Raw genomic sequence first — 26,340 nt, forward strand, 5'->3', positions numbered from 1 at the left:
CCCAGACCCCACAATACCACATGGCACAAGATACCCTCATGAAAGTTGCCCAACTTATTGATGAATTTGTAAAGCAGGGAGTACTGAAAGAAGTGTTAAGCAGTCCATGTAATTCACCAATAATGGGACTAATAAAGCCGAGTGGAAAGGTCCGACTTGTGCAGGACTTGAGGAAAATAAATGATATCATAGTCAAATGTTGCCCAGTAGTACCGAATCCAGCTGTGATAATGTTTCAGGTCCCTTGCGATGCCGAATGGTTCTCAGTCATCGATTTGTCACAAGCATTCTTTTCTGTGCCTCTTCATGAGGACAGCCAATTCCTCTTTTGTTTCAAATTCTTAGACAGAGTGTACAGTTGGTGTCGAATTCCTCAAGGGTTTTCTGAGTCACCGTCAATATTCAATAAGATCCTAAAGAAAGATTTGGAAGCATTAGAATTGCCATTCGAGTCAACCCTAGTACAGTACATTGATGACTTACTGGTTGCATCAAAGACAGAAAGTGGCTGCACAGCTGATACCATTGCTCTGTTAAATCATTTAGGAAGGAATGGACATAAGGTGTCTCCTTCCAAATTGCAGTTCTGTCAGAAGAAAGTGAAATACTTGGGTCACCAAATAGAGAAAGGGTCACGGAGAATAATGAAGGAAAGAATTACAAGCGTACTTCAAATGAGTCCACCCAAAACAAGGAGGGAGGTGAGGAAGTTTTTGGGAATGGTGGGCTACTGTCGCCAGTGGATTCCCAACTTCTCGACTCTAGCAAAACCATTACTGAAACTGACCCAGAAGGATGCCTTGGATCAAATTGAGCTGAAAGGAGATGAGATGGATGCTTTTGTCGAATTGAAAGAATGCATGTGCAGGGCTCCAGCTTTAGGTATGCCTGATTACACAAAGCCTTTCACATTGTTTTGTCATGAACGTGATGCATGTTCTTTGTCTGTCTTGACTCAAGCCCATGGTGGCGTAAACAGACCAGTAGCGTATTTTTCAGCTACTCTGGATCCGGTCGCAGCAGCACTCCCAGGGTGTTTGCGCGCCGTAGCAGCAGTTGGTATCAGCCTCACTCAGAGTGAAGGTATAGTGATGGGACACCCAGTAACAGTCATGGTCCCTCACTCAGTTGAGATACTTTTGACCCGCTCCCGAACGCAACACATGACCGGAGCAAGACTCACAAGGTATGAAACGATAATTCTGGGCTCACCGAATGTGCAGCTGAAAAGGTGCACTACGTTGAATCCAGCAACCTTGCTTCCTGGAGAAAATGCTGAAATTGAGAACGCTGAAGACGTCGAGCATGACTGCCTTCAAGTGACTGAATTTTGCACAAAACCTCGACCGGACATCAAGGATACTAAGCTTGATGAAAATGACCAAATTCTTTTTGTTGATGGTTCGTGTCTAAGAGACGGGATGGGGATTTTGAAAGCAGGATATGCTGTATGTACTGTAACAGGGGTCTTGGAAGCGGGATGGCTTCAAGGAGTCTATTCTGCACAAGTAGCAGAACTTGTAGCCCTTACAAGAGCATGTCAATTGTCTGCATTGATGAAAGTCACCATTTACACTGATAGTCAGTACGGGTTTGGGATTGTGCATGACTTTGGACAACTATGGTCACAGAGAGGTTTCCTGACTTCTTCAGGATCCCCAGTGAAAAACGGGGAGAGAATAAGGGAATTGTTACACGCCATTCAAGTGCCAGCCGAAGTTGCAGTGGTAAAGTGCAGTGCTCATACAAAAGGACAGGACTATGTTTCTCTGGGAAATGCATATGCGGATCAAGTCGCAAGATTTTGTGCCTTGAACTGTATATTACTCAGAGATGAATGGAATTCGATAAGTGAGCCAGAACTCGAACCAGCTGAAGCATTTGCCTTGAAGGTCGTAGATACAATAGATGAACTAAAAGCACTACAGAATAATGTCAGGGAGGATGAAAGAGATTCCTGGATTAAATCACAATGTATAAAGAGACAAGACGAGTTATGGGTTTCACATGAGGGAAAATTTGTTTTGCCAAATAGTCTCTTATCACAGCTTGCGCGGTTCTATCATGGGCCAGCTCACCTAGGGAGAGATGCCATGATAAGATTGTTCAAAACTGATTGGTTTAACCCCAGATTTCGTCAAGCTGCAGAAGCAGTTTGCCATCGATGTGTCACTTGCCAGCAGATGAACCCAGGAAAGGGAACGGTTGTGAACGCGAGTCACATTGGTAGGGCAAGCGGACCATTTAGTCGAATGCAAATGGACTTCATTGAGATGCCTGTGCATGGAGGTTTGAAGTATGTGTTGGTGATTGTGTGCATTTTTAGTCACTGGATTGAGGCATACCCCACACGTAGAAATGACAGCCTTACAGTTGCAAAGCTATTGTTGAGAGAGTTGATACCACGTTTCGGATTCCCGATCTCTTTAGAATCAGATAGGGGAAGTCACTTCAATAAAGAGGTGATAAAGTTACTTTGCGAAGCGCTGAACATTGAGCAAAAACTGCATTGTAGCTATCGCCCTGAAGCATCAGGACTGGTGGAACAAATGAATGGTACACTGAAATCAAGAATGGCGAAAATATGTGCATCGACAAATTTGAAATGGCCTGACGCATTGCCCTTGGTGCTAATGTCAATGAGAAACACCCCTGATAGAAAGACTGGATTGTCTCCGCACGAAATTCTCATGGGCAGGGCTATGAGACTTCCTGCAGTTCCCGCAAACGCGCTTTTTAATATTACAGATGATATGGTGTTAGATTACTGCAAGGGTCTAGCTGACGTGGTTCGCTCTTTCTCTCACCAGGTGGAAGCGACCACCTTGCCACCGATCCAAGGTCCAGGACACGCACTGAAAGCAGGTGACTGGGTCGTGGTAAAGAAGCACGTGAGAAAGTCGTGTCTGGAACCCCGTTGGAAAGGCCCTTTCCAAGTGATCCTGACGACAACTACCGCTGTGAAGTGTGCGGGGGTTCCCAACTGGATCCACGCCAGTCACACAAAGAAGGTGTTGTGTCCCACAGATGAGGAAGTTGAAGCGCTGAAATTACCAGTGCCTGACAAAACAGTGCTGAGACAGAGCAAAACCGAACTGAAAGCGAACAGGCAGAAGCAGGAGAGAGAGAGATATTATTGGAGGGCGAAGAGTCCGACTCACTTGGGGAAGACCAAGGAGAAAGTTCAGACAGCGACGAAGAAGCTGAAGGTAGCAAAGAACCTGAAGCAGCTGAGGGTAGCAAAAAGCCTGAAGCAGCTGAAGGTGACAAAGAACCTGAAGCAGCTGAAAGTGATACAGAGCCTGAAGAAAGTAACGGTGACGAAGGGCTCGAAAGAGGTGAAAAAGCAGGAGAGCCTGATCAGAGGAGGGCTTTCCCAGAAGCAGACGGTACAGAAAAAGAAAAGGAGAACGTGATTGATTCCCCAGAAGGAGGGGACAAGGCAGAACAGAACGGAACAGTTCAAACTTCTACAGAAAAGGTTGCAGGTCCGTCAAATGGACATGGTGCAAAGAGGAGACTAAGTATATCACCAGTAAAACAAAGGACTGGAGAAGGTTTGAACGACGGAGAAAGGCCAAAAGTGAAAGAGAAAAGAAAAGAAGTGTCTGTCGTGGTACCAACCTCGAGTGAGGAAAAAGACTTGACAAAAGAGGAAAGTACCAGCGAGGCAGAATCGAAAAGAGAAGCAAAATTGAAAAGGAAAAGGATACCAAACAGGAGATATTCCGGTCCTGAATGGGCATATGCAGTCAATGATGATTGGACTGACGAGTTTGTATCTCTAAGCATCGAGAACGAAGAAGAAGAAGAGATACCAATAGAAAAGAAAAGTTTTATGGACAGTGTTGACTGAAAGGGTAATAAATGATATTGCTTGCTACAATCTAACATGAAACAAACACCAGCTGAGACATTGCTAAACCGGATGAGACTTGCTGAACTGATAAAGACTGAGTTATTGCCGAATTGAGACAAATGCTGCTAACCGATAAGTGACTGGCCTTTTGAAGAAGACGGTGTGAACATTGTGCTCGCTCAGCTTTGTAACTGAATTGCTAAATAGTTTCTTTTACAGGTGCTTCCAGCTTTCTGATTGTGTACAGATCATGACGCAAAACAATAGAAAGAAATATTGTAAATATGTGTGTGTAGGTTTGATAATTGCATGCATACTAATAATAATGGCAATAGTGCTTGGAATGCATGGAAAGGGTGAGGATGAGAGAATAGATGCTTCTACTCTTGCTCCTGTTACTGTCACTGAACTAACCGCATTGAAAAGACTAGCATTGGATGAGAGACTCTTGCACGATAAGAAAGAGCTTTCGTATAATGTTTTCTATCGCTTGCTAACAGAATATGTTGAGACAATGGATGCGAAAGATTGTTATGTGTGTACACAGATACCGACATCAGTAAAGGAAGGGGTGACATATCACCACATGCCTCTTACATACGGGATTACATGTAGTATAGTAATGTCTAGATTTTATGGTCAAACTAACATACAGTATTTTTACTCAAATTATGATGTTACTTTTGCATATGTTCCTATAATAGCACAGCTAAGCCAGATTGCTAAAGATTGGGATGCTAAAATAATGAGAGAATTTTTCGAGCCAATGCAACCTTTTGAAACGGCTCACGCTCATAGGGAGAACCTTACTTGCTCACTCTCTGCAGTAGAAATAAGCTTTTTAGATCGCACAGATGATAGAAGGGCACAAATGAAGGCGAAATTAGAAAAAGAGCTACATAAGAGGACTTCAGTAGATAATTATGATTTTGCTGCAATAAAGACACAAGGGAAAATAGCTTTAGATGCTTGGCATGTAGGGAAATTTTGTATATATCGAGGTGAATCTTATTATGACAACATTTTTGTAGGAGCAAGTGAGTGTAAACATACGTTTATCTTTAAGGCCAAATGGACATTCATGATGGACGGACTTGACCCTGTCATTCCGGGTGTATATTACATTTGTGGGTATAATGCCTATTATCGTCTTCCAAAGGGATGGTGGGGGAGATGTTATTTGGGTATAGTGTTCCCAAAGGTTTATCAACTGGATGACCTATCGATGATTCAAAAGACATCTGGATCCCATCGTATCCAGAAAAGAGAGACCGCAGCTGCTGTGGTAGGAGATATATTTGGAGCCATGATTCCTTCATTGGGAGTTGTGCTGAATTCCATCAAAATAAGAAAGTTGTCTACTATAGTGGATAACATGTTGACAAAGTTTTCAGGTGCTATAATCCTGATAGATGCTGAACTTGCAGCGGAAAGAGCTATGACTCTTCAAAATAGGCTTGCTTTAGACATTCTTTTAGCAAAGGATGGTGGCGTTTGCAAAATGCTTGGTGCACGACACTGTTGTACATATATTCCTGACAATGGTGTGAAAATTAAAACTATGCTTGCTAATCTAACAAAAGAAAGTGCAGATTTGAAGGAATTGAAAGAACCAGGAGTGTGGGAGAAGGTTGGAAAGGGACTTGCTTCAGTGGGACATTGGATTGGGGGAATTTGGAATGGAATATTGTTAAAAATAATAGAGGGAATTTTAATAGTTATAATTTGCATATTTGGAATTTGGGGAATAATAATGATTATGGAAAGAATTAAAAGAAGAAAAGAAGAGAAAATTATGAAAAGAATGGCAGAAGAATACAAAGCGCAAACTAGGGGAACTAAAAGGAAAAGGGAACTGACAGAATTTTAATGGAATAAAATTTGTGGGCATGATTTGTGTGATGACTAGTAGTCATCAGAGGAGGGATTGATGAAGCAGAAAATGAAGGTTTTACATTTATTAGAGCTTAAACGTAGTGTGAAATAATCATGTGTGACTTTAACCGAACTAATAAAGAATGTACGGGGACAAAATGTGCCCTCAGAGTAGTTTGCCAACATTTATAAGCGTGCTTTATATAACGTGATGTATTAGAATTGCACTAATCCGACATAATCGTAAACGTGTGCTATGATTTGCTTGCTTGAAATGTTTTAGCTTAGCATTACTTTAGCGGAGGCTTTGGCCTAGTTGCCTGGTCTCACGGTTTAGATGCTCGTATTTTTCCACCGTGCTAATAAACGTGTATTTTTGCTTGAAGCTGTACTTTTCCACAGAAACCGTTCACATGCTTATCTTAAGGTTTCGTGCCAGCCTGGCATATTTTCTCTTTACTCCAAGGTCGATTTGCAGGTGCGGACAATGGAAGCTCTGAAAGTGAGCTAATTGGTATACAATGTTGCAACTTGCGTACCCATCTCCAAGGATAATGTATGCTTAAGTAAAAGCTTGAGAACTGTCGTTTTTGATTGGACAATTTGAAGCTAACCTATGAACCCTCCAATGGAAGACCCTACTGGATTTGAACTGTTGTCTATAAAAAACAGGTGCACGAGAAGAAGGTAGCCATTACAGCTATTATCAGCCATTACCAGCTCGATACCCGCCATTTTGCAGACTTCGTAGCTATTATGGCCCACTTTGCTGCGACGCCATTTTGAAAGAGACTTTGATGCTTTCTCTAATCGAGAGAAAGAGACTTTAAATGATTCTGGCCCTAGAGACTTTAACTTTGATTTGATCCCTTACATGAAGTAATAGTTTTACCTTGCCGCCGTGAGGCAATTGCCCCGTCCACCTTGCCCCTTTGCCCCGTCCCATGCTGATCGAAACGGTACCCATGCTGATCGAGAAACGGTACCTGTGAGACGAAGACTTCCTTGAATGCTGATCGTAATTGGTAAATATGAGAGGAAAATTGTAAAATTGCATTGTGTTTCTTTTAGGTAACCAACTGCTGATTTTGACAAGATCCCTAGTTAGGAGTTTTTTTCCAAATTAATGTTACTAAATTGTTTTCGCATGAGGTCCCACATGCCGATGCTAATTTGAGGTTAGATGAGGATTCCTTTTGTCGCACGATGCAATTTGAGATCTTGTTATGCTGACTAAATGTATGCTATTAGTTCATTACAGATTATCGTATTAGTGATTTGCATTGCTATTATCGAATGCCTCGTGATTCAAATGCTACATAGATTGCACTTGTTTCGCCGCTATGGACAGCTATTAATGTTCATTTATGTTTATCATTTGGTGTTGAGACATATCTATATTGTGCTAGCTTTGTTAATATAGGGAAATAAATTTACTAACTTTGCAATAAACTGGTGTGGTTATTCCTGGCTGAAAGGTCAGGGTTCGCCGAAAATGTATTCTGGATTAATTGTTAAGTGTTATGTTGATCAGGGTATTGCTTATGTTCGTTATTGATTATTGATTTTAATGAAATTGATCGATTAGGAGTACAGAGAGTTCCCACTTAGTCAAAAGATTCATCAGCCTAAAGAGCGTCCGAATACAGGTAAAATTACTAGTACGGACCGCTCTATCAGAACAAACTAGTTACAAAACCAACTGTGAATATTATGAATGAATGCAATGCCGTGTGCAAGTGGCAGGACCTTGAAGAATGATACAATACTGAGCCCAAGCTAGAGAGCTTTCTTCAAAGACAGTGTTAATAGAAAATAAACAAGCATGACGTTGCTTGACTGTGTGAAGCAGGAGTACTAAACAGTGACTGTACACCCATTTTGAACAAGATGGTGTCAAGGCCTACCTGAGGGCTATTTAGCATGTTCAAAGAAAATGCACTGTAACAGATTAGAACAAAATTGTTTCAAAGGCCTTAATATCAGTATAACACGTGTGAATTTGAGAATAGAATCATGTTCTGCAAGTGTTCATATTGCACAAATAACATAAAATGCCTAAAGCGTCTACACTATGTAGATCCAGCAGAACAGAATTACTAATACAATTTTTGGGGCTATGGTAGTTGGTGAAGGAGGGCTTGGGAAGGAAATTGGAAAGGCTGGTGAAGCATAAGACACAAAAGTCGACAGAAATGATGAGAAAAACAGTTTGGAAACATACTTGAACAGAGTCACCCAAACACTCAATCTTACTGAAAAATTGCTTGTGGAAACCTATGAACTGTGTATATACTCTTTCAATTGTGAATTGGCTCAGTGGGGATTGAGTACCCAATTCACAAATGTGTTTTGGGTCCTAAAGTCAACGTAATTACGCACAAAGTTAAATTTGTGGTCAAATTTTCAAAACACTTGTCTAAATTAGCAAGATTTGTGGATGTATCCAATTTAAAATTTCACCTGCAAATGAGGGATACATATTACTATGGTTGACTTATCATACATTGTGTATGGTCATTCACACCCAAGAATCACATAGAAAGACAACTTGAATGCAGGGTTGCAAATAATACGCAGCTCCCCCCATATATTTCATGGAGGTGTAGAGGATGTGGTTTTTGCAGCACAAAATTAAATCCGTGGTGGAGAAAAAAGGAGAACAAAATTACACAAAGTAATTATAAACCTGCCATATTTGTTCTAGTAGACTGAAATAGAGGTGTGCATGAATGAAAAATTAAAAAATAATCTTTGTCAATCAGCTTTACAATGTATTTGATCACACAAAGGGAAGCTTGCATCAAAATATTTTAGGATGGTGGTGACCCATAAACACAGTCAAATCTGTGATCAGGATAGCTTACAAGAATTTCACAGCATCCGCAAGGTGAGTCCTACAATGGGTAAGGAATACCCATCCGTCATGGCCAGGAAATGTCTTGACTCCCTCCTCTTTGTCTGCCATGAAGTATCTAGTTTCTTTGTTTCCAGATTGCATGCATGACATAACACCCAGTTTTGGTGGTGTACAGCTTTATAACAATTACAATATGTTTTTGTATTTGCTTAAAAAATTTACTTTTTTTATCACTTACCTCTTACGTGATTCTCCCTTGGTACTGCAACTGAAACAATATTGAAACACTGATAGTCACCATCTTTCTTTTCTTGTCTTTACAGGTTACTTTCAGTATGCTGGAAATTTACAACGAGCAGGTATGAATTATTTTTTTAATTTGTCTTTTTGACTGTTTGTAAATGCTGAGAGAAGGGACAAATTGGCAGTTCAACCAGTCCCTCAGTAAAAATGTGTGCCTTGTTCCTGGTGGTAGTTGGTGTGTGGATGTTCCTGGTGGTAGTTTAAGGGGTTCAGTAAATTATTTCCACACTGTTTTATCAGGGCTGAGTGACTCAAGGACTGGACTATCATTTATTTGTGCTCTGACTTCCAGAATGGTAGTCATGACTGGGACACCTTTCCTACAATGGACTCTGGATTTGGATTTCCCCAGCCTGTGCACGGGCTTTGTTGGGTTTGGAAGTGAGTGCATTGTACTAGAGAGCCATTCACTCCATGGGTTCCAGGACCATTGGTCTGGTTGTTGGAACCCTCAGGAGTCATTTAGCTGGGAGATGATAAGGAGCAGGTACACCCTGCTGTTGCTCCAGCTTTTGCTGTCCCAATACCAGAAAATGTTTAAAGAAATGCTTCTTCTTGTGGATTTACTTTACAGATTAGCTGCTTCTTTTGACCCATGGGACTGTGGTACCAAGTGGACTTCTGATCTTACAGGTTTCTACTAGAGAAGATCATAACCACACACAAACGTCAGTCAATCTACTGACCTTCCACAATCATTTCCTAATGGAGATAAATCACCAAACCTTGAGTAGGGGGTTCATATGAAATACCCAGACCTTCATAGTAATGCAGAGGCCATTGTTTTCCAGAACTGGATGCTCATCCTTTGGCGAGAGGGGCATGAGAAGGTACTCCAGTTAAGAGCTCTCTATTTCCCTTATTATACACCCCTGGGCAGACAGAAAGCTGCTGCTCTGCGTAAGGCCAGACAAGACCCCATCGCTTCAATTTGCCTGAATATCTGATTAGATGCCTGGCTGGACAGAATCAATGACATCTTAACAAGGGGAATCCAGAATTTGCTAGTTTCCTCATCTGCAGTTCACCTTTGCTCAATTAGCTCCTGCACTGTGATTGGAGATTCTTTACTTTTGCCACAAACTAATCAAAGACTGCCTTGTCTCCTTTGCAACCACAGAGGAGCTTCTTGACAGTTTTTAAGTGTATACACCTTTGCTGAGCATTGAGTTTGTCCTGAGATGGCCCATATCGCAGATCCATAGCCTGTAATGAAGTAGTCTGCCATACTCCGCCAGGCAGCTACTCATGTCTCCCTGCATTTTACTGTCACAATGGGCCCTCAATTCTACAACCAAATTGGGTCTAAATCATTCTTCGGTCACTCGTCACCCTTTCCACATGAGCCTAAACATATGTGATGAACAGTTTACCTGAACATGAGGAAAGGCATGCACTCTTATTGAGCAAACCATAAACTGAGGTTGTCCCGTGGTTGGACTATGGTTTCACTCTTTGCTTCACACTTACCCACTTACCCTTGCCTCATTATATGTCGAGATAATGAATAAAGTTGATTGGTCTTCAGTTAGATCGTTCTGTTTATCTCAGACCACCCAGAAAAGAGCCACATATGCTGCATAATGACCTCCTTTATTTGTTATTTAATGAGTCCTCTGTGATTTTTCTATCTCATGACCTAAAGACTATCTCTTGAGCTGTCTCATGATCATAAAGATGCTTCATTCGCATGGCTCCGAGGTCCAGTCATAACAAAGCTAGCAAAGGAAACTGTCTGATTTTGCTAATTTGAAGATCCATACTGGGACTGCATTGACAAATGACAACTAGAGTTCTAAGCGGTAAAAAAAGGTGCCAGATTTGCAAAAAAAGGTAGGAAATCACATTGACAATTACTGACAAAAATAGAATGTTCACTGCTTTTTTAATTGGATAAACTTTGTAAAAGGGTGTATCTCAGACATTGTTTAGTTATCTAAGGGTCATATAGATCTAGAATATAAGACTTTCTAAGTTCAAGTCCAACAACATTTCATTGTTACAAGAATGTCAAAAAATAAACACAAATGTCAGTTGTCAGCGCAAGACATGCAGCCTTTACATGGCTAGACTAGAGGACAAGCAATGCAAAGAAAGAAGACAACATGACTGATATTATCATCCTATGCACCAAGGATCCGGAACAGCATCCCCATACAAATGCGACCATCACTCATCTGTGTCAAGAAGGAACCAAAGACCCCTTCTTCAAGAGACAACCCATCTGCAAGAAGTACGGTCAGCTATAGGACCAACAACGGACACCCCTGGAAAACCTTTCCCTGACTTTCGGCACCCCGAAGAAGACTTGAAACAAGAGCGTATGCCTTATTGCTCGATATACGCTTTATACCTACCATACAAATGCACATACATTTTTTGTTTTTTTAAATCTTCATTTGAAAACAAATAGATTGAAGTTCATCTTGATATCAAAAGGCCATATGTATAAATCTCATACCAATATTTTGCAACACAGGTTTCAACAGTTTCATGCAATCACTTCTTGCCTTGGTTGTGAAATGTATTTCTATATTCTTTCTTGAATGGTGTGTCTTCAAAGAAACTCTCTACCCAAAAACTGGATGCCTGACCCATCTCAGTATTCATCTGCTAAGCATATCTGGGTGCCGAATTCACCAATAATTTGTGCCTCTAATTTTAATTCGGTGTACGTAAAACATCAGTTTCTGAACATAACATTGCAACCCTAATTCACAGAATTAGGATTTTCATTTGTAAGAGAGACTTATGAATGGACAAATTTGTGAGATACGTTTGGACTTGGGGGCAGAATCGTGATTTCCAGAAGCCCTCAGGACACCATGAGGAGGAAGGGCTAATGTGCTCCTCGAAGAGACTTGTGGCCCCCGCAGAGCAGGATGTGCCAGGACACGTGCCTGTGCCTAGACTGGGCCTGGCTTCTCCAGTCTAGGCCTGAATGAGGCCGTACCGGACCACGTCCTTTTCTCTTGTTTCATGCTCCCAGCGTTCACATGGGTAAACAGAAAATGCTCCCATTTGACTCCTTCACTGTCCTGAAGGGAGAGTGTCAGGGCCACTCAATAATTTCTTATTTGACTGTTGCCGTAGGTGTGATATCAGAGAGATATCATCAGTGGAGCAAAGGTTAGGTTTAGGGCTGAGGAGGGATGGGAGAGCCTCAAGATGCCAGCCTAGAAAATCTACTTATAGCATAGCTTGGATGGTTGTCGGCAGAAGTACCACAGGCAGTTCGGGCTCCCTGACAATTACAGAAGATGTTCATCACTCCAGTGTGGAAGCTATCATGACCCACCAAACATTCAGAGGAAAAAAGGGGCCCTAATTTGAAGAAAGTCCCCAGTCCACTGTTGTTGGATTCACGTATCGGAGGCGAAAGCAGGGGGCAGGCAGCAAGCAACGGGTTCTGGGCACATCAGTAGCTTTGATAGTAATATGTTGGACTTATTTGTAAGTTGGTTGTATACTAAAATTTAATTACTTTTCAAAAATTACCTCGATTATATATTTAGTAACTTGTCACAGATAGAGAAGTCCATTACTGACTTACCTAGAGTTCACTTCACTTGTTGTCACAATGGAGCCCAAGGCATAATCTAGCCCATGCCTTCAAGATCCATTTCTGATCAGGCATCCATGGTGGAAAGAGCAGAAGGGCTGTATTGGGTGGATGTAGAGGGGAATTTTGCTACTCATGACTCTGGCCAGCAGCCCTTTTTCCCAGGTACGAAGTTCCCCTACTGGTCATTTGCATCCTAGGAATAGGATCATTTTTAAAGGAGGACTATGAGCCCACTCAAGTAATTCAAGGGTGCAATTACAACTTAAATACTTTTCTTTGCCCCATGAGGCCGCCTCCAATGGGTTTGTCATGGTAAAGGTCCCTCGCTTAAGTGGGCCTTAAAGATAGCACTGACCAGTTAAAGAATAAGGTTCCTCGCTGGTGTAGTGAACACAGTGGGAGTGGCCCATTTTTATTTAACCATTTAATTATGGTCAGGTGGGTTGGATGGGTGGAGCCATCCCATAAGACTAATGAAGGCAATTACATAGTCATAAATTTTGATTAACCAAAAGTCGAGGCAAAACTGCTTTTATCGCCTTATCAGTTGGGCAGCCAACAATCCATGATCCAAGTTTGTCTGTTAGGTTTCTTTGATTCCCCGGCTACATCCTCCCAGATCTAGGTCTCCAAATTGCCTTGTCCTCTGAATGGATAATGAATCCTGTAATATTCCAAATAGATATACAAAAAGATTTGACCCCTTGAGTTGCATGGACATAAGCAACTGACTGGATATTAACGCATGATTATCTTTTTCAACGGTCTGTTTTAAGCAGGGATGAGATATTGGGGTATCTTTTATTGAGGTTCCCAATTTACTGGAGATGCTATCATGGAAATTCAAGGGTTTGGGTAATAAACGAAACAACACCTTATTGCTTGATTTTATTGAAATATTCATATCTTGTGTTTGGACGGTGTCCAAGTCCTTCTTTTTGGAAGGTGTATTCTTATTTCTCACCAGACAAACCAGTTATGTCATGCAGAGCTAAGGATGGTCTGCCCACGCACATCTCTCTTAAACCAGATTGTACAATATCAGTTTCCGATACCCGGCCTCCAAATCTCCAGTCTTGTTAACTTTCCCCAACTCACTCAAATTATTGGTACTTAATCTTTGCAACCCCATTGCTACCTCTAGAGCTCTGGAAGTTTTGGGAACTAGAAAGTCTAACTTCTAGTCAGTCGGTTCTATTTTGTGGGTTAATGCAATGGATTTTAATTTACATACGTGTAAAGAACCTGGCTGTATGATAGCAGCAGGGTGGGATAATGAGGGATTATGTAATTTGTATATCGAACATACTCCACTAGGTGACTTTCTGAATTTGTGCATACGAACAAATTCAGAAAGTAACTTGGTTTCTGCGGTCCAGATTCCAATTTAGGATCCTATTGTGAAAATACCCCATCTTTTATTGGGATAGGGGCATCAACTGTGATAGAGTATATTTTTGTTTCTACTCCACTCTCCATGTTAGTTTATACATCTAAGATTATTTGTTGAGACCACAGGGATATCAACCTGGTAATCTTTTTCTACATTGTGAGATGCCCAAGGGGTGTCTCTTGTGTCCCTGCATCATCTGTCACAAAGGTTACCCTAATGGATAAAGGCTGTAGGCATACATGGGGCACATAAATTCCCAAGGTTTTCCTCTCCAAACTACTTGCTAGCTCAAATAAAGATTGCAATGTGTATCTTACTCAGGCCAGTATAGTAGAGGCCTCTTTTAATAATAGTTCTATTTAGATCAAGGAGAACCTAATGCATCCATGCATGCCTAACCTTAAACCCCCAATCTTAATTCAGGTGGTTCAACAGCACTTGTCCCTGGGTGGATACAGTTCTGTTGAAGGTTTTGAAGACTAACCACAGGGAAAAGAGCGTGGTGGAGGCCCTCTAACTGAAAAATAAAAGCACAATAAAGGAGAGGAAAAATCAGCTAAAAGAGGAAATATGGAAGCAGTTATCGAAGGCAAGAACTCATGGACATAGTTTTATGTTTTGGGAGATAGTGTATCATCCAATTTTCCCTGGGGATATTGGAAATATTGTGCGCTTAAATATTCCATTAGGAAAAAACGATGAATCTCCGTGAGACGACTTATAACCTACCAGTTAAAGGTGAGCATAGTACCACATTGATCAGTATTTCTGGCACTTCTAATACTTTCCTCACAATCGAAGAAGTTGGGGATACTATTACACTTTTAACCAAAATTAAAACACCACACCTGGCTTGGGTTCCTGCCAATGTTTTTAAGTCAGAACTTAGTTTGTGGTCACTAGTAATGACTGAAACATTGAATACTGCAGCAAGGGTGTGGATTCATAAGTCTTGAACCAGTTTACAGTGGTACCAATTTTTAAGAAAGGGGACAAAAATGGCCCCTGCTGCTATAAGCTTATCTCCCTGATTGATTCGACTCTCAAGGTTTTTGTACGTGTGGTTCCAGCCATACTTACTTGTTGGCCAGATGATAACCATATTATTTCGGACACCCAATACAGTTTCAGGTCAGGTCGGAATACCATTGATCAACGCCTCAGCTCATATTTGATGATAAATAAATATATGGTGGCTAAGCAATGAATTCCTCATATGACTTTTAAGGACCTTACTTCTGCCTTTGATAGAGTAAACAGGGAGAAATTGTGGCCTATGTTGATTTCTGTGTGGATCGATAAAGGCATAGTTTATTTTCTTGCTGCTCTGCATTTGAGTATGCCCACTTGCATCAGATGTAGCACAGTTGAGTCCTGCACGGGGAGTTTTGAACTTAAGTGGGGCATAATACAGGGCTGTATTCTCGCCCCTTTTGGCTTTATGATGTATGTAAATGACTGGAACCCTATCTGCTTAGAGCCGGGAGATGCCACCTGTGGGCAATCAGTATATCCTTGTGCTTCTTTCCACACATGATGCAGTACTGTTAGCAAGAACAGCCTTATGACACAAGCAGCTCCTTGACTCTTTTGTTGATTTTATGGACTCCCTCTAGCTTTTTGCTAAGTACAGTAAGTCACACGTTCTTGTAGCTGCCCAGGGTCAACAAAGACCAAGTGGCACCAGGTAAAAAGAAATGAGATTAGTAGGGTAACGACCTTCCCATATTTGGGAACCCAGTTTTATGATAATGGGGCAAGGTCCCCACTGTTGTCTGGAACATTTCCGAGACTCCTCTTATCATTGCTTTAGAGTGTTTCTTCATACATTGTCCACGAGGAGCTAGGCATAGTTTTTATATCAGATATGTTTGCCTTTCAACCCTTCCTTAGATGGATTTGAGTCTGGTCCAATCCAGAAATTGAGTTTATTAGATTCATTTTGAGAGCTCGTTAACAGTAGAAGGGGCATGGAGGATTCCCTGGTTACAGTATGCTAAGACCATTATTATAAGCTTGAATCGTGCTGAATTGTTTAATATCCCCCAATATCCATTTATGAAATCAGAAAAAAGCTTTCTCAGATATCAATAGTCTACCAGACAACCTTTAGACCTGAGTAAATCAACTGAAAATATGCATATCCTAGTCACTACTGCATAATTGATTGAGCCTTATATTATGATTGTTAACAACATGAATGATAGATTCCTTCTTACCAAGTTTAGATTAAAATATGTTGCACTGTCTTCTGGCATTTCCCAAATGGTGGAATCAGCTCAAAAACCTGGGCCCACATGAATGAGGTCTTGGGGGGTGCAGACGAGCACAGCAAGGTCTGCCCCTCGGAGAACTTTGGGAAATTGGTGCAGTCAGGGTGACTGCCCCTTGAAGAGCCAGCCAAGGGATTGAGCTACAAGGTTGCCCAAACATAGCCTAAATAATGTTTATATGGGCTCCTTTGGGTTTCCCAACCCCCATTTTAAATGAGGTGACCTTGTGGTAGGAGCCCCAGCAGTTTGCTGTGTTTTTCCGTTAGTGAAGGGCGTTGGTAAAAATGAGTTGCTAATCCCTGCAAAGATGTCATCACATGCAGAGAAGTTCGCAACAGCAATGTGCTTGTTGCGTGAAGCTGGCAGGATGGACCTCGTAACCGAGGCTGAACTAGAAAGAGAAGCGAGGCCCATGCAGCAGGCCTTGGAGCATGTGGCAGCAATCATCGCAGCTTACTCTCCGTGCCATAAGCTGCACGCCGAGACTTAGTAGGTAAGGAGGGCCACTCTGCTTTGGTGCAGGCGGCCTCACAGAAGACCATAGAAGGTGTGAGTGCAGGACGCACCCCAGCGCCCCTGCGGCTTAAGGTTGACTCAAGCAGGGGGCAGGGCAGTCACACAAGGGCATTGGGAATGAGGGAGGTTCACGAAGATTACGTAAGACTCCCAGTGTTACAAAACGGCTGGCTGGAAGTAAAGAGAACACAAGGAAGCAATTAGGACAAAGTGAGCAGTTATTAGACAGCTCAAGGAATAAAGTATACACTGCACATAAAAGTAAAGCACATGGGGGCAAAAGGGGGCACAGTCCCGAAAAGGGTGACAATGCAGGCAACTTGGAGCCTAGAACTGGACTAATAACAGAACAGACATTACCAGAGAGGGAAGAGGCTCACATGAAGTTCGAGCAGGGTGACTCCACTAGTGGGAGGGCATTAGAGTCAGATTGGAAAGAGAAGGCGCAGGGGGAGGCATCTTGGATGGGGGAAGATCCATGGTTTGGTTGGTGGGATTGGGTGAAGAGGGCACACCAAGGGGTGCAAGATATCTGGGCAGTTGAAGAAACCTGGCAGGAAAGTGACTGCCCCCAAGAGGGAGAAGAGGAGGGAAAAGGGGGGGACACAGGAGAAAGAGGGGATATACCCCAGAGTCCCACATCAGCGTTATTGGCAGATACGCTCAAATGGAGTGAAGAAGAAGGGGATGACGATGGGGGGGCTTTCCAAGTGGCAGGGCAGAGGGCAGGGTGACAAAGTGAGTAGGGGTCTGAGGGAGGAGAGTTACCAGGAATTTGATAATACCTCATTATGGAGGTTTAAATAATTAATTTGGCAGAGCATGGGGACATATGGGCCCTCAAGGGCCAGGGCCACTAGCACACCAGTCCTCTATTCTTTTTTGCAGGTGGGGGAGCGTCACCAGAATCCTGAGTCAGATGAGCATGGGGCAGCTCTGAGCCTCTGAGGAGAAGAGAAGTTTGGGTCCGAACGGCCTACCTGGCGCATTTGAAGGTGCCGGGTGCAGCCAGCAGAATTTGGTCCAGGATGACCTCGTTGGCTCCAATGGTGGGTAGGTCCAGCAAACTGATGGTGGATGATGGTTTTGGGGAGCCAACACACTGGTATAGTGAGGTCAAAATAGTCCCCATGGGCACTGGTGTTTTGGTCCTCACAGAAGAGATTTTAGCAACAGTATTGGCAGCATGTGCCAGACAGTATGATGTCTGGAGCCAGGCAGGAGGACACAACGGGAGTGTCAGTTTAGGATTATAGGGATGAGAGCCTCAAAAAAGGCAAAGTGAGTGAGGAAGAAAAACATAGAGGGGACGGTCAAGGACGCAGGTGGCGGTACTGCTAATGTTGTGTTGTCTAGCTCATTGGAGGAACAGCACAAGTCAGTCACAGCAAGGTGGCAAGCAACTGCAGGGGCGCCGTCCTTAGAGCCAGTTAAGAACACTGTGACAGGCAGGGACCCAAGACTGAGATCCACTGGTGTGGATGCGGGTTGCGGTACAGAGGGGTGGGGGGGAGCACTTAGGTGGAGGTAAGTACATGGCAGACATTGGTGTGGGGACATAAAAAGGGGCTGATGTGGTAAAGGAGCCACTGGAGAAGGAAGAAGGCAAATCACACGCAACTGTGAATTCAAGGGGGGATGGAGAGCAGGCTGGGGGGGACAAAAGTGAGACCAAAGAAGGTAAAGAAAGCAAGGAACTGAAAATAAAACGTCTTTACTACAAGGCAATGGCTTCTCTCAGGGCATGCTTGGTGCAGGGACTAAAGAAAGGATATAGAAAGGGGGATACGTGGAGATGTTTAAGCTACTACACATGGAAGTCAGATCAAAAGAACTGTCAAAGGAAGAAGAATATGAGCTGGTGAAGTGGCTGAAAGTTCCCCTGACTATTGAGAATTGGACAGCTTCACATAATTTACACCAGCGTTTGTTGCAAAAACTTTCCAGAACGCAGCATGGTGCTGTTCAAATACATGAACGTAATATGCAAAGTTCAATTGACATTTGGGGGATATGCTTGGATGCAATATAATGAGGAGTTCCGAGCAAGGATGGCTTGGGAGCCGAGGCAAAATGAGGGGAGCTGGACATGGATCTATGGCAGTATAGAATGCGTCCAGCTATGTTCCCGAAGAAAGTTTTTATGGCTAGTGTCCTACCAAAGATATATAATCCCTTTCAAGGGCACCCCACCTGAGGAGAGGTGGGACAGACTTACAAGAGTTCAGAAGGGACTAAAGGGGCATTCTGGGATTTCAACAAAGTCCTGTGCACTCAGGAATATTGTAAATTCAGAAACGAGTGCTCCAAGTGTACAGGCCGGCATGCATTCATTCACTACTCAGGGCAGGCAGGGGGTCATCAAGGGCAACCCGGGGTACAGTGGCAGCACTACACAGGGGAGCACAAGGACCTACAGTTAAGGGCTCACACCCCAGTTAAATTGTATAGACTATAGCATTGGCTATAGTTTTATGACCAACTGACGGAGGCATAGATGTTACTGGACGGTTTCAGATGGGGTTTTCGTTTGGGGTACAGGGGTCCTCAGGTGCGCAGGTGGGCGGATAATCTGTGGAGTGCCCTTAAACATAAAGAAACAATACAGACATTTTTTTTTTAAAAGAAGAAGAGGAGGGGAGAATGGCAGGCCCTTTCAGGGACTGGCGGATGGAGAACCTGTTGTATCCCCCTTAGAAGTAGTACGAAAGAAGGACAAAGGAGAGTTTCACCTCATTCAGCATTTGCCATGACCAGAGGGAGGGTCAATGAATGACTTTGCCCCTGGGGACCTAGTGTCCGTATCTTATTCATGGTAAACATGGCTATTGCCTTGGTGGCCCTGGCAGGGTGTACTGATGGTGAAGTGTGATGTGAAGTCAGTATTTCGGCTGCTTCCGGTGCACCCCGATGACTACACCACTGTTGTGTATACAATTTGAAGGCGTTTAGTACATGGACAAGACCTTACCTATGGGATGCTCAGTATCATGTGCGCTCTTTGAGTGCTTCAGTTCATTTATGCAGTGGCTGCTCATGTGGCAAATATGGGTCACCGGCTGGTAGTGCATCACTTGGATGACTTCTTGTTTGTGGGAAATCCGAGTTTGACGGACTGCCAGCAAGCGCTGGCTAGGTTCCAGGAGCTCATGGAGGTCTTGGGGGTCCTGCTAGCACCTGAAAAGACCGAAGGTCCCAGCACAGTCCTGTCTTTTTTGGAAATAGAGTTGGACACTGAAAACATGGAGATGAGGCTTTCAAGAGACAAGAAAGAAGCAATGCTAGCATTGGTGGCCACAATGTTAGATAAAGAGAAGGTGAAGGTAAAGGAGGTGCAGGTGCTGCTGGGTCACCTCAATTGGGCTTGTAGAGTGGTCAGGACTGGTAGGACTTTTTGCAGAAGACTGGGACCAGCGCTTACAGGGAATTGGCTGCCACACCACCACATGCACTTATCAGCAGGTGTGAAAGAGAACCTCATGATGTGGTCTTTCTTTTTACAGTCTTTCAGTGGTATTCCAATGGCTAGTCAGGACGAGCTTGAATGGGATGTGCAGATATTTTCCGATGCAGCAGGAGGCCTGGGCTTTAGACTTTTTGGGCAAAGGCATTGGTGTTCTGAGAAGGGGACGGCACAATGGAAGGCAGGGGGAAGAAGCATTACATTTCTGGAGTTTTTTCCAGTGGTGGTAGCAGTTACAGTGTGGTGGGAGGAGTTGACTCACAATAGAGTTCTGCTCTAGGTGGGCAACATGGCAGTAGTGCAGATTGTAAACATGCACTCAACCAGGGATGAACAGGTACTAAAGTTGTTGAGAGTTTTTGTGCTTTGTTCCCTGCAGCATGACATTTCTTTCAAGGTATTGCATGTACTGGGGGCTGAAAATGATATTGCGGATAATTTTTTCATTTTCAGTGAGCGAAATTCTGTGGGCTGACCAAGGAGGCAGACTTATTCAAGACCCCCATTCCAGTAGAGCTGTGGTCAGTAGGCAACAAAGGGTGGTGCAATTGGTGGTAGGTTCCATCGCAAAGTCCACCAGGAGAGCATATGGGCAGGCCTGGGCGGAATTCTTGGCATCCAGGGCACAAAGACGACGGGAGGTTTGAAAGCGGTCAGAGGATGTGGTGCAATTCATGCTAGACTTGATTGACAGGAGGAGGTCCCGAGTAACTACTGCGGGGAAATTAGCAGGTATTTCCTTTATGGGTAAGCTGCTCTTGGGTTATGCCCCGACAGTGGGGGAATTAAAGCAGAGAATGTTGGAAGTGTGGTAGAGAGAGCAGGGGCTCTGGGGTAGGCTTTGGAGACCTATCTTCTTGAGCTTATTTCGGCAAGTCATTCAGTGGTTTCCACAAATTTGTAAAGGAGTCTTGCATGTTTTCTGCAATAATGTCATGAATGTTTTTTGCGACCTTCAAGGTGATGGGTAACAAGAGGGTGGAGGAGTGAGGTGGGAGGATGTGTCTTTGAGCAAAAGCAGGATGGTCATATGGCTACATAGATCCAAAACCGATCGGAGAGCACAAGGAAGAGATGTAGTGTTACACAGCAGCCCAGAGACGGATATATTCCTGGTACATTATGGCATCCGATGGAATGCAAGGAGAACACAGCGGAGGTGTTTATGAGACAGCACAGAAGTAGGGCAACTGCTTATCGGCTTCTAGTGGTGCTGCACAAGGCATTGGTGAGCATTGGTCTCCCCCTATCAGCTTTTGGTACACATTCTTTCAGGATTGGTGCAGCAAAGGAGGTAGGTAGACAAGGTTGGGGGAGAGAGGATATCATGAGGCTGGGACAATGGCCTTCTGATTGCTTCAGGAGATATGTTTGTCATGGTGGGAAGGATGGAGGTGCTCCCTTCAGTGTGCTGTGATATTTGCATATGTTTCTGTTACACGTTCAGCTGCAGGGCCAGAGGTGGAAGCGATTGCCTTCTGAGTGGTTGGACACTTCTTCGTCAAATGGGTGGCTTGGCAAGCATCACAGAGATGAACAGAGGCTGATTTGGGTTTACATTGACAGGGCATCTGGGTGACTTGGAAGGGAAAGGGAGGCATGAGATGACACAAATTGATCACTTGCTTGAAAGGTATGACGATAACTGTTAGATGCCAGGACTTATTGATTCTTCTTATGGGGGAGAATGACTTGGTCCAAGAGAAAAGTGTGGTGTAGATGAAGGCTGTGAAAAGGGACTTGAGTGAGTTGAGGGTGCAATCGTCTGGCTGTTTTGTTTTGTGGACCACGTTTATGCCACGCAGACAGTGAAGAGGAGCCTGTGGCGGTGGACAGGGCACATGGGAAACTCAACAGAGAGATGAGTAGTTTTTGCAGAAGCATAGGTGTTGGCAGCATTTCCCATTCAGATATTAAACATGACAATGTAGAAATCTTTTGAAGTGATGGAGTACACCTGTCTAGAATAGGGATGGAGTTATACTGATTGGAGCTAAAAGAGGTAGTTGCAAGAATGTTGAAGTTAAGAATTAAAAAATTGATCGAAAGGCAAGAGACAATGGAGGGAGGACTGGGGGAAACAGAAAAGTTAGGATATGACTTTTTCTGGGTGGGGGTGGCAGAAATGTTTGTACAGAAAGTGACAGAATGTTATGTTGTGTTTACGTTCATAAGACACAGGTAATGAGGGTAGACAGGAAGTTTAGAATTAGAGTTAGTTCATTAGACAATAGTTGTTTGTAATTATGACTTTATTGTGTGGGTAACGGGGAATATGTTAAAAATTGGACATTGTTGGTTAATAAAGGCGGGCTTATCGGGCGGGGGGGGTCTTGTGGGTGGGATAGTTGGGGGGGCGAGGCAGGCCAGTTAGAAAATTAAGGCGGTCATTACAACATTGGCGGTAAAATCCACTTACCGCCGTGCAGAAGACCACCAACACACCGCCGCGGCTGCGGAATTCCGCCACAGCTATTATGACCCACAGCACGGAATCCGCCAATATTCAGACACACACAAGTCCGCCACACCAAAGGTCAGTGATAAACTGGTGAAAACAAAATCTCCACCGTCACGCCAACAGAAATACGCCCACACTATGACGACAAACGAATCCACACGGCGGGCTTTCAACCGCGGTATTCCATTGGCGGTACAGACCGCCGCGCTCAAAATACACACACATATACAAAACACAGCCACATTGGACAATTTGAAATACACACACCTGATACACATACACACACCACTCCCACACACCCAATACAATATAAAACACACACCCACATCACCCACAAACCCCTACGACCACAATTACTGAGAGAAGGCCAGAGAGAGACACCACCAACAATACTAGCATCCACAAGCACACAACACCATCACCCACATAACTTCCACGCACCTCACACAACACACCACTACATATCAGCACACTTATCACCCCACACACCACCCCACACATCACCCACACCAGCCCATGGCACAGCAAAGACACCCCAGGTTCTCGGAGGAGGAGCTCAGGGTCATGGTGGAGGAAATCGTCCGGCTAGAGCCACATCTATTCGGATCACAGGTGCAGCACACCTCCATTGCAAGGAAGATGGAGCTATGGCGCAGAATAGTGGACAGGGTCAACGCAGTGGGACAGCACCCAAGAAATCGGGATGACATCAGGAAGAGGTGGAACGATCTACGGGGGAAGGTGCGTTCCATGGTCTCAAGACACCACCTTGCGGTTCAGCGGACTGGCGGCGGACCCCCACCTCCTCTCCCACAATTAACAACTTGGGAGGAGCAGGTCTTGGCGATTCTGCATCCTGAGGGCCTCGCAGGACTAGCTGGAGAGATGGACTCTGATAAGTCAAATCTTAACTATTACATCCCCCACCCTACCTGCATGCCATCACATACCCCCACCCTCACCCCCATCACTCCAACTCCTCACAAATGTCCCAACATCACCAACCACCCATCCCAACACCAAGCCCTGCATGCAACAACAAAGCATGGACACACATCACTAAAGCATGTCCACTGCACATACCCATACACCCCCCTAAAACATCATCACACAAGGTCCCACACAGGAATACAAGCACTGGGGTACACGGTCACCCACCCATTGCACACCATGCCAAACACAGATGTAATAAACATCCTTTTATACCCCTGCAGGACCCCTACCCAACGTCACCAGACAGGAGGGTCCACACATGTCCACATCACCAACAGAAGAGGCCCACAGTAATGACAGCACCTCTGTCCAACTTGATCTAGATGACCAGCCCGGCCCATCGGGGACCTCGGGACAGTCGGTTCCCATCACACAGTCACAGACCACTACATAGCTTCCCCCCTCTGGAAACACCAGCACAGCACCCACCCAGCGGAGGCCCAGGAACACAGGGGAACTGGGAGGGCTGCTGTACGACAGGGGGAGGACAGGCCAAGGGAACCCACTCTCCACAAGGCCCTCTCCTCCATCATGGGAGCCTACCACCACTCCCAGGAGACGATGGCAACGATACTGGCCAAGTTTCAGGAGACCCAGCGCCTGCAGGAGGAACAGTATTTGGGCTTCAGGGAGGAACTCGGATCCATCAATTCCACCCTGGGCATCATCGTACGGGTGCTGAAGGAAGTACTCAACACCAGGAGGGACACTGTGGCACTACAAGGGGCCCCTGACTAGCATGGACGATGAACTGCCCACCACCTCCGCCGGCGCCAGTGGACAGGACGCCCTGCCACAGGACCACCACACCAGCACCCAACCCCCTGCAGAGAGAGAACCACCTCGCAAACAGTACCTGAGATCCAGGACAAAGACAGAGAACGATGCCAAGACCCCCGCCAAGAAATGAGACCACCATGATTGTCATCCTTCTGTCACACTTTGTCACCCTGTCCATCCTTAAACTGCCCCAGCTTCACTTCCTATGCCCATTTAGACAATGCACCTGTGAGACTAATAGACTGGACTCTGCCATGGGCATTCCTCCGCCATCGCCCCTCACCATTTTGCTACCCCCTCCAATATTGAGCACTAAAATAAACATCCTTAAAGCACAAAACTATCTGGAGTCAGTCTGTGATTTCGGAATAGTGTATTAGTAATTACTGTGGCAAAATGCTCTTTCATTTGTAATGTCAACATACCTATGTCACACAGCTCTAGTCCATGATGAATCAAAGCAGAAGTCACACTGTGGGACACACATCTGTGAAATCGTAAGGGAAAGGGACAACTCAGTGACCATACACTGGGTGAAAACAACAGACAGTAGAGAGGTAGTAGCGTTAAAGTACATGTAGTAGGCTGGTTTGTATTCTTACCTGTGTCTCACTGGAAATATTGCTTGATCACTGAGTCCCTGTTATCCATGTCTTCTTCTTCTGCTTCCTCGTCTTCACTGTCCACAGGCTCCACAGCTGCAACAAAACCGCCATCTGGACCATCCTCCTGCAGAAAAGGCACCTGTCGTCGCAAAGCTAAGTTGTGAAGCATACAGCAGGCCACGATGATCTGACACACCTTCTTTGGTGAGTAGAATAGGGATCCACCTGTCATATGGAGGCACCTGAACCTGGCCTTCAGGAGGCCGAAGGTCCGCTTGATTATCCGCCATGTACGCCCATGTGCCTCATTGTAGCGTTCCTCTGCCCTTGTCCTGGGATTCCTCACTGGGGTCAGTAGCCATGACAGGTTGGGGTAACCAGAGTCACCTTCAAATGGCGAGGGACAACTGTTAGACACTCACTAACCTGTAGGGATATCCCCAGACCCAGACAACCATTCCCACTGTCTTCCTTCCAGGTGCTCACCTAATAGCCACACACGGTGCCTCTGGAGTTGACCCATCACATAAGGGATGCTGCTATTCCGCAGGATGTAGGCGTCATGCACTGAGCCAGGGAACTTGGCATTCACATGGGAGATGTACGGGTCTGCCAAACATACCATCTGTACATTCATGGAATGGTAACTCTTCCGGTTTCTGTACACCTGTTCACTCCTGCAGGGGGGACCAAAGCCACATGGGTCCCATCAATGGCACCTATGATGTTGGGGATATGTCCCAGGGCATAGAAATCACCTTTCACTGTAGGCAAATCCTCCACCTGAGGGAAAACGATGTAGCTCTGCATGTGTTTCAGCAGGGCAGACAACACTCTGGACAACACGTTGGAAAACATAGGCTGGGACATACCTGATGCTATGGCCACTGTTGTTTGAAATGACCCACTTGCAAGGAAATGGAGTACTGACATCACCTGTACTTGAGGTGGGATTCCTGTGGGATGGCGGATAGCTGACATCAGGTCTGGCTCCAGCTGGGTACACAGTTCCAGGATTGTGGCACGGTCAAGCCTGCAGGTGATGATCACATGTCTTTCCTCCATTGTCGACAGGTCCACCAACGGTCGGTACACCGGAGGATGTCGCCATCTCCTCACATGTCCCAGCGGACGGTGCCTATGAAGGACAACAGCGAGCACAGAGTCAACCAACTCAGAGGTACGTACCCACAGCTTACACAGAACACCAATCATAATCCAAAAAGTGGCCTGTATGTGTGTTGAGTCTAGGCGTAGGTATGTGTGATGCAGTTAAAAATGAAGCCATATGGGCCCCTGAAATGGCGGCTGCCTGACCTGTAAAGTGGTACAATTTGATGTGAGGTAACTGCGCTGGCGTTGTACACCGTCGCGGTAGGCGGTCGAAGACCGCG

The 26,340-nt window shown here is 44.6% G+C and overlaps 1 protein-coding gene across 1 annotated transcript in view; it reads left to right on the forward strand.

Annotated features, from left to right (window-relative positions):
- LOC138297073 (kinesin-like protein KIF28) overlaps positions 1-26,340 on the forward strand; it is a 783,037-nt gene that overhangs the window by 230,962 nt on the left and 525,735 nt on the right. The window contains exon 4 of the mRNA XM_069236578.1: positions 8,918-8,953. Within this exon, the coding sequence (XP_069092679.1) occupies positions 8,918-8,953 (36 nt within the window). The remainder of the gene's footprint in view (positions 1-8,917; positions 8,954-26,340) is intronic.

Source organism: Pleurodeles waltl, chromosome 5, assembly GCF_031143425.1.
Source record: "Pleurodeles waltl isolate 20211129_DDA chromosome 5, aPleWal1.hap1.20221129, whole genome shotgun sequence".
NCBI classification, from domain to species: Eukaryota; Metazoa; Chordata; class Amphibia; order Caudata; family Salamandridae; genus Pleurodeles; species Pleurodeles waltl.